The following is a 9,807-nucleotide window of genomic DNA, read 5'->3' on the forward strand; positions in this document are numbered from 1 at the left end:
TCAATTATAACTCCAGTATTACTGTAGGTAAAGAGGCAAAGTTAATCAGTTAATCAATTACAACTCCAGTATTATTGTAGGTAAAGAGGCAAAGTTAATCAGTTAATCAATTACAACTCCAGTTCCAAACAACTTGGGATGTTGGGTAAATAAATACAAGATGCAATGATTTTCAACAATCATAAACCCGTATATTATTCACAACAGAATAAAGAAAAATATATTTTGAAACTGAGAAAAACTGGAATAAGGGCAACAAAGGAGAAGTAAACTGCACTTAGAAAAAACAGCTGGAGTAACATTTTGAAATTGTTCAGGTTAACTGTCAACAAATCAGTAATATGACTGATTGTAAAGAGAGCATTTTAGAGAGGCAGAGTCTATCAGATGTAGGCTAAAGATGGCCACAGGTTCACTAATCTGCCAAAAAACATCTACAATTTCCTAAACAATTTTGTAATAATGTTCCTGAAAATAAAAATTGCAAATAATTTGACTCTCTTAGCATTTTCAGAATGTAATATAATCAAAAGAATTCAATAATTTGTAGAAATCTTTGTACATGGGACAAGGGACAAGGCTGACATTTTTGATGCCTGTAATCTTTGGTCCTCAGGCAGCACTGCATTAAAACCAGACATGACTCTGTAGTGGACATCACTGCACCGACTCAGGAACTCTTCCAGAAATCCCTGTCTGAACATAGTCTGCTGTGAGATTAACATATGCAGGTTAATGCTCTGTCATGCAAAAGATGAAGGCATATGGGACCGTGATCCAGAAACATAGCCATTTTCTCTAAGACAAAGCTCGTTTAAAATGGACTGAGGCAGAGTGGAAAAATGCTCTGAGGTCAGGTGAATCAAAACGTAAAATTCTTTTGTAAACTATGTCCTCTATGTCCTCTAGCCTAAAGAGCAAAGGGACCATCTGGCTGAGTATCAGTGTTCAGGTCTAAAGCCTCTCTGATGGTATGGGGGTACATTACTGTCTATGGAATGGGCAGGTTTTACATCTGGAAAGGCCCTGTCAATGCTGAAAGGTCTAAACAGGTTTTAGAGTAACATAGGCTCCCATCGAGACGCATCTTTTTCAAAGAGGACCATGTGTATTTCAGCCAGACAATGCTAAACTGCAAATCACATCGGTTCCAGTATCATGACTTCATAGTAGAAGGGTCTGGGTGCTGAACTGGGCCGCCTGCTGCCTCCCAAAAATCCAGCAACTGGTCTCCTCATTTCCCAGACATTTACAGACTGTTGTTAAGAGAAGATGGGATGCTACACAGTAGTTCTGCCCTAACTTTTAGGAGACATTTTGCTGTCATCAAACTCAAAATTACCTTATTTTTTCTTAATTGTGCATCTTCTCATCTTCAACTTTCAATATGTTTTTTATGTTCTATGATGAACTTAGACATTTGCAAATCATTGCATTCTATTTTTATTTGCATTTTACACAGCATCCCAAATCTTTCATAATGTGGGTTGTAGTTGGTCATTATTAGCCTGCAACAATTTTATTAGTTTGAAACAGGGGTGTCACTTTAGTTCAGGGGCCACATACAGCCTAATATCAAGTTAAGTGGGTCAGATCAGTAAAACAACTTATAAATAATAACTACAAATTCTTCTTCGTTTTCGTGCCAAAAAGTTAAATTAAGTTATGAAAATGTTTATATTTACTAACTATCCTTTCACAAAAAATGTGAATAACCTAAACCATGAACCTGCAATTTCAGAGAAATAAGTGCAATTTTACAAATATTATGCCTCAACTTATCATTTATACATGTACATTACAGATCGTAGCGCTTCTACAAAGGAACAAAACATTTAGTAACAGGCATAATATTGTTAAAATATCAAGTTTGGAATTTTGAGTTATTATGCTGTTTTACTGGTCTGGCCCTCTTGAGATGACATTGGGCTAAAATGAGGTTGACACCCTCGAATATTAACGTCTCCTGTGCAATTTTTGCACTTTGCAAATACACCCCATGGACCAGACTGGAACCTCTGGCAAGCCAGTTTTGGCCCATGAGCCCTATGTTTGACACCCCTTCTCTAAGATAATAAAAACACTCAGAGCACTTGTATAAGGCACTTAAAGCAGTATGGTATATTAAAGCCAAAATCTCAACCACAAAGGGAAATAAATGTGTCTGTAGTCTACATTAGCCGCGAGATTTAGATAAAACTGGGCAGTGTTTGTTGAAAGTAGGTGAAGTCTTTGTGTTTACAACCAGAGCCCTGAGGCATTCAGACACATACGCCCCAAAAACAGTCAACCTCTAATAATTGACCTCTGCGGTGTTGTCGTTGCTTCCTGTTGGGGCGGAATGGCCGACTCGGCCGGACTGTCGGTGTCTCATCCTCTCCATGCCTTTCCATCCTCACACTGGCCCTCTCTGTGTCGTTCTCTTTCCTCAAAACCGCACAAAATCTGCTATAGCGAATTTCGTGTCGCTTGTTTCCTTATATGGTGATCAGCGCCGCTGCCCGACCCTCCTCGCGCTGTGAACGAGGCGCGTGCACTGACCGCAGCCGCTCACCGTTCGCTTCCATATTTGGAAGTGAGTTCAACAAAAAGCCCGCGGAGGGGAGGGGAGACGGGGAGGAGAGGAGAGGGAAGGGGAGAGGAGGGGAGGATGGGGGGAGCGATGGCTGAGAATTTCCTCCATCATGAAAACCGCTTTGCGTCTGACTGGAGGCTGAATGTCGGTCAAACTACAGCCGAGTTATATATTAATCAGACCCCTCACGCCATTAGTGGAATAATTAACAGCACGTATTCAAAAATGTCTGCAAAACCCACACTAGAATTACGCCACAGCTGCCTTATTAAATAGCTTTAAAAATTAAATTAAATTAAATTAAACAGCCTCTTCGCTTTAAGTACAGCCTCTGTTGTCTGGCCAATATTTTCTACTGCAATTAATAAATCATAATCTAAAACCTAATGATGCGTTATGAAATGTCATGTAGAATTCAGTTCATCGCCAGGGATTCAATGGTTTATTTGAATACTACACTAAGACATTCCCACAATGCTCTCCGTTCCACGTTAGGTGTGCTTGATTTGTTCGAATGTGCTGGCCGCTGCAGGCGGAGGTAAAATTAGTAATAGGAGACGCCAACAATGAAAAATAAGTAATTACATTTGTACTAAAATGCTGAGATGTAATTACTTCATGTTTCTGCAAATTGCTATGATCCATAGGTATAGCCAATAATCAGTAGTAGTCTATATGGACAGGATAAAACCTATAAAAAAATGTTGTTATACATACAAGTCAATTTTATTTATCTCCAAGGAGAATTTCGTTTGTTATCACTACTATTGTTTTATAAATTCTATGAACCAGTTAACTGACTCTGATGATAAGTCTCATTAGAGTTTCTCTCCTCCCAGTGTCGAAACACATCGGTCAGTGGTCTCCACACAACAACCGGACTATCGCTGTTGAGGCGACACGCGCTCCTGCTCGTGCACCTTAAAAATGTCGGGACCGCGCATATATGCGCGTTCCCGTGGGTCCAGTGTGTGAGCGACACACGATTCATCATCACAGTCCATTCAATTTGTACTCAGCCGCTGACCAACTCAGACACAACCATGGTAGGTCCTCCGTATTTTTCTATCACGTTTCACGCACTGACAATGGCTTTAACGCTGAATCTTAAACAGTGGCGATGTTGTAAGCCGGTTGTGTGTATTTTTATGTTGTATGAAGCCGGTTTTGGCATTAAACGCAGCAAGCCGGTAATGCTCATAGAGCTCGTCCGTGCCGCAGCTACAGGGCCAGGCAGCTACTAGCTCCGCTCTCCGGGAAACCGGTCAGCTAGTGCCTTCACAGGACAGCCTGAAGCCACGCTTTTCATATAACACATTCAGTAGCTTTGCTCTATTGAAGTTTTGATAATATTTCTGGTAAACGACCAGAAAAAAGCTTAACGTCCACAAATAGTGGCGCCATTTCGTTATCTGCCCGAGTTCCGCCGACAAAAGCATCGTCTTTACAAAGGACCTTTGTTAACATCCACACGGTTGTCATGACGCTGCATCATGTTTCCGTTATTTCGCCTGTGCTTGTCGAGGGTAGAATGTAATAACAGCGCAGCGCTGGCAGGTGCAGCAGCGCCCCGGGGTTAGTCAGCTAACAGTATTGTTAGCATGACTAGCTCCGTTAGCTGACAGAAAATGACATCCATTATGGCTGGCGCTAGCTGTGATTTTGTTGTTCTTTGTCTGTTCACGGCTCCCCTGCTAACCGTATCTTGGACCCTGTGCAGCTAAATTGGAGCACATTTCGTTTTAAGTGATGTAAATATACAAATAGTAATGTTTGGTTTGTATCATATTGGTCTTGTGATACATTATGTGACAATTGACGAACGAACGGGTCCGTGTGAGCTCAGTTTTGCCTTATATAGCAAGCTAGCGCACACATGTGCGTGTGCTGCATTCATGGCCCCACCCTGAATTTGGTGCAAAGACCATTTTGTAAGGTCCCGTATTACAACGGTTCTGTCTTTATGATTACTTTACTGCCACTTGCAACGTACGAATTTCTCCATGTGTTTATTAGGTCCTAACAAATATTTAACATTTTTTCACCGTTATGTAACCCCTGTTGGCACTGTTGAATTGTTAGCTGAAGCTAACGGGCCGACATCTCTTGGTCTTCATGGTTCTGCGCATCATTTTTGTTGCGCATATAAATTATACACTTGATTAAATAGAAGCATGGCTGAGGATTAATAGTCAGTACCAAAGCAGAATAATAAAGGGATAGGTTATTTATTCACTCTTCACCATGAAGCAGTTGACGCTTTAATCCAATAGCCACAATGTACGTGATTAACGTTATTTAATGCGTTATTTTTTTAATGCATCATTTTTGCAACATTAAATACAACAGTTATAGAATCATTGTTATTGTGTAAATTGTGCTGAACATTAAGTTCAGTTATATTGCTGAGTTTGCAGGTTACTGATCTGGCGCAAACTTTATGTTGCACTGCACAGATCCATTTTCCTTCTCCAGTAAAATGTAAAGAGTTTGATTGTCAGTCCATTAGCTTGTGTAACGCCTTTTTATCTGTACTGTCACTCTTTTTAAAGGAGTTCAGATATAATTTATGAGTCAACTTGTAATGAGTCACTTGAACCTTGACTTCTGTGGTCAAGATTAGATCAAGTGATAGGTCTACAGTGACCATGGTGATGTGGATAATAAAAAAAAAACATAGAATGGTTAGTGTAATATATTAGGCCAAAGCTATGTACTGCGAGTGGTAAAGGTGGAAGTGTTGATTTAGTTTCACTTTATAGACATTCATGGGTTGTGCAGAAGATGTCACATGCTAAGCATGTTGTTTTTCTCTCCAGAGAAGACAAATGTAGAGAGATTTACTGACTCAGATGTAACATATTGGAGTTTGTAAAACTTAAGCAAATGTTTTGAAAGAAGTAAACATGAGTCCGTGTCTTGTTTTATTGATGAGGCAATTAAGAAAGAGTCGAAAGATGTTTGTTGGTTAATTATTACTCTAAAATTCCTTGTTATCTAAAACTGGGCTTTTTACACCCTAAGCAAACATGCAGTGCTTGTCGGTGCAGCTGAGTTCCTGTTTCGTCTTTCCTGCCCCTTATTTCCTCTTCATTGTCTGTTTTTTCATTGACATTTTGCTGGTAGATAGCAGTCCTCATCCATCTCCTCCAGAAGCGGAGTTTTCCTCTGATATAGAGCCTTAAACAGAGTCAGAAGACCTGACTGAGTTTATGGAGCAGTTGTGACTCGGCTGTGTGACTTGTATTCTATATTTCAACAGTAGTTTCATTGTCTGTCACTGAACCCTGCTCTGAGACGCTTAATTTCTAACCACACCCTCACCCACATGGACATCTGTATGGCCAATACAGATACATGGCTGTTCATTTAGTCATTACGTAATGTTTTATACCTGGTACAGTCACAGGACATTTAGACACACCTGTTAGCTCAACGCTTTTAGTTTTTATATTCTGAGTGGACTTTGAACAAGCATTGCTGACTTTATCTTGATCATCTGTGGTGACAGTTTTGAGACTGCATTACATTGATACTCTTGTATCAATGCCATGTCTTGTCAGCTTGTCATGGCCACACCTTTATGTCTCATTCCTTCCTGTGTGCAGCATTTCTGCTGTGTGTGATAGTCACATGCAGCCCTCTCAGGCCTTTCTTCAGCTTTATGATGTCAGTATTTTCTATACTTGCAATGTCACTGCAGGCATATTGAGCTAGAGGGAAAGTGGATTCTTATTTCAACAAACCTGTCATTGTTAAACCTTAACATAATGTTCTAAACTTTGTGGCCCTGTACTAATGGTGATAAGATTTTTGATAACATTGTGGCTTTAATATTGGTACCTAAATGATACAGCTCCCTTTTTAACAAGAACAATATTCTAATACACATTATAGTACAAATCTTGAATTTTACTTTGCAGCGTATTTGCATTTTTATACAATCGAACCAGTTTACATCATGCAAAATTTCAAGCACCACTGTCTTTTAACATAATGTCATGAATAAATGACTTGCTGTGTTCTGAAAGCATTGACACTGATTAGATTTGACTGCTTAGGTATCAGTATGTTTTTTGGGTTTTTTTTACTCCGTAAGTACATTTGAGTTGCATTTAAAATGTCGTTCTTTATTCAGGCCTCCGGTGTGAAAGTCACAGATGAAGTTATTGCAGTCTTCAACGACATGAAGGTGCGTAAGGCTATGGAAAGAGAGGATGAGAAGAGGAAGAGGAAGAAGGCCATTCTGTTCTGTCTGAGCAAGGACCTCAAGAACATCGTTTTGGATGACGGCAAAGAAATCCTGCTGGGTGACTTGGGAACCACTGTCCAGGACCCGTACCAGCACTTTGTCAAGATGCTTCCCCCAGATGACTGCCGGTACGCCCTGTATGACGCCACCTACGAGACCAAAGAAACAAAGAAAGAGGACCTGGTCTTTATCTTCTGGTGAGATGGCCATTATGAGATGTGAAACTGTATATTACCTTCTTTGTGACAACAGTTGGTTCTAATACACATGTCCTCTGTCTGCAGGGCTCCAGATAGTGCTCCCTTGAAGAGCAAGATGATCTATGCCAGCTCAAAAGACGCCATTAAGAGGAAATTTGAAGGTAACCATCCATGTATACATGAGTAGTACTTGTTAGATAAGACTAGCTTATTTATTAATTTCAGGGAATCTACTAGCTGAAAAGGTACATATAAAAACATAGACTTACTAATTTATGAATTACACAAGAATAGCTTGATTTATAATGAATGACTAAATTATATCAATATCCAAATGTGAACAGTAATTTCACAGTTAAATGTCAAATGTTTCAAACCACACCTTAATATGAGGCTGGAGGCAAACCTAGTGAATAGCTTTTGAACATAACAGACTCTTACATTTCTGAACCAGATATTTACATTGGAGGCCGGAAGAGAACAAAGATGGAGCAACAATAGTGTATGTGGGTCAGATGTTCACCATGTCAGCCTTATAAAATGTGTAAGGTGTTTTGGTCACTGAAACAGCCCAGTAATAATTAGATTAATGTTTAAACCTTCGTTTTGCATAAATAACTTGCATTTAACATAATGTGCTTATGTGAATCATTAACCATATTCACTTTACTGAAAGTGCTTCTTCTGTATTCATTTAGTTGTTGCATATCAACACATCAAGGACGTTTTACAGCTTCAAACAGTGTAGTTAGTGTTTTTTTCTTTAATAAAACTAAGTGTAGTGCAGATTGACTTTAAATTAGTGACAATATAATTATAATGATTTTAACATTATTAAAACACAAATGGCACCAGATGTGTTGCAAAACACAACTGTATAAAAATTAGAGGAAACACTGGGCCGTATTGGATTTTATGTGTTTAACTGTTTAGTTTGATATAATAGGCCAAATAGTTAAATCATAGTTACTTATTCTGTTCAGTTAGCCTTGGGGAAGAAAGAAATTAAAGATTATGACTAAAAATGGAGTTAAAATGAGTTTGAAAGTGAAAAATTTTATGAGAATAGTAAGTTTTACATTTCATTTTCACTGAAAGGGTACAAAATAATGCCTTTTTTGGGGGGGGGGGCAAACAAACATGTTCTCTTGTCTGGCCAGGCCTGGACTGTATGATTTATAGGTACCTTTTTATCTGCATCTTAAAGAAATGGAAGCCCATGTGATATTTGCATATTCCACTTATTTATTCATTCTCTAATTTTTCAGAACATTGTGATTTACTGTTCTTACATGCTTCTCTTTTTAATTTCAGGTATTAAGCATGAGTGGCAGGTGAACGGTTTGGAAGACCTCAAAGACCGGCATACCCTTGCTGAGAAGCTTGGTGGCTCATCAGTAATCAGCCTGGAAGGATCCCCTATATAAATATTGCCCCCCTTCCTCTCCGGCTTCAATCGAGGCCTTTCAGACACATCTGTTGGGTTTAGCTGTTCATTCCAGTGTGGTCTGGAGAAGGGCAAAAGCAGAACCAGCACTGTTTGCGGGACTTTTGGGGAGGGATATTGTGGGTGGGTTTGGGGTGGGGTGACAGTTAAAAAAGACAAACAAAAATCCACAAATGCAGACTGTCATTCCAGTTCAAGCAACATAAAGTATGAAACACACACACAAAGATAAACATAAAGATACAACTGAGGATGGGAAATGATGATGCTAAAAATTAAAAACAAATATTGGTCATGTTTTAGGACAGGGTTTTATTTTTCCCGGGTTCCATTTCAACCACAGAGAAAGGGACAGGAAACAATCCTTTATTATTCCAACCATTGAATCCTGAAAAATTGTTCCAACTACATTTTGTTTGCCAAACTTCTAGTTAAGTTTTGTAAGTGTGTGTAGTTGAGATTAGGTGTAGTATGAACTAATTCACTCTTGATTGCACAAAAACGCATTGAAACCTTCTCTGGGGAACACGGTTAAATATCTATATAAAATATATTTTCTTTTTATTATTATAATTTTTTTTTTTTTTTTTTTTGTTGAACATGCAAATTCCAAAACTTGAGTGATTCCTCTTTATTTTCAGTTCTGAGTCAAAACAAATGGCATTGATGTAGTAAACGCATACATTCCTTGTACTTGTTAAAACCAGGATCTCCTCAATAAAAACTTTGGTGTTATGAAGGTCTGATGGGGAGTGATGTGTAAATGAAGGACCAGCGGTTAGAGTTTAGACTGAATATTGAATGGTGGATGTTTTGTATCTTCTCCTTATCTCTAATAAAAAGCACTAAACTACTGACTACCTCTTCTGTTTAATCACATTTTTGTATGTGTGGATGTTTGTTTGAATTTATGTCAGTGTTTTTGTAATATCTGAGTCTTGGAAACATCAGATCTGTGTCTCAAGATACTTCATTAGGTCTCAGAGTTAATTAAAATGATAGAATCTGCTCAACAAGTAATGATTTGCATTTTCCTGTAATTTATTGTATAAGATAGTGAAAATTGGTCATTACTACATTCCTAAATTACAATATGCTTTTCTATAAAGAGCATGAAATTAAAAAGTAGATGTGAAGTTGTAATAGTTTATGCATTTTTGCTTTAAAAAGAATGATGATCTAAGCCTGTAAAGATGAAATATCCTGTCAGCAATTTCAGTGCTTAATCACATTTCAAACAGCACTGCAGCAATAATGATATGGGGGGGGGGGGGGTCGCTGAATGTAAAAATAGGATTCAAATGGGAGAAAATTATTCACAATTTTACTACTT

At 38.5% G+C, this 9,807-nt stretch overlaps 1 protein-coding gene across 1 annotated transcript; it reads left to right on the forward strand.

Annotated features, from left to right (window-relative positions):
- Positions 1-3,480: 3,480 nt before the first annotated feature.
- cfl1 (cofilin 1) lies at positions 3,481-9,334 on the forward strand. Its single transcript, XM_030145275.1, has 4 exons — positions 3,481-3,621; positions 6,714-7,024; positions 7,112-7,188; positions 8,342-9,334. The coding sequence occupies exons 1-4, from the start codon at positions 3,619-3,621 to the stop codon at positions 8,452-8,454; spliced, it is 504 nt and encodes a 167-aa protein (XP_030001135.1). The 5' UTR covers positions 3,481-3,618; the 3' UTR covers positions 8,455-9,334.
- The last annotated feature ends 473 nt before the right edge of the window (positions 9,335-9,807 follow it).

The sequence above is a fragment of the Sphaeramia orbicularis genome, chromosome 10 (assembly GCF_902148855.1).
Source record: "Sphaeramia orbicularis chromosome 10, fSphaOr1.1, whole genome shotgun sequence".
In the NCBI taxonomy this organism is placed as follows: Eukaryota; Metazoa; Chordata; class Actinopteri; order Kurtiformes; family Apogonidae; genus Sphaeramia; species Sphaeramia orbicularis.

Bases quoted from the DNA above. Each gene is read 5' to 3' on its own strand.
- cfl1 (XM_030145275.1), top strand. The intron at 7,025-7,111 runs GTGAGATGGCCA...CTCTGTCTGCAG, and splicing joins GACCTGGTCTTTATCTTCTG to GGCTCCAGATAGTGCTCCCT. The intron at 7,189-8,341 runs GTAACCATCCAT...TTTTAATTTCAG, and splicing joins CATTAAGAGGAAATTTGAAG to GTATTAAGCATGAGTGGCAG.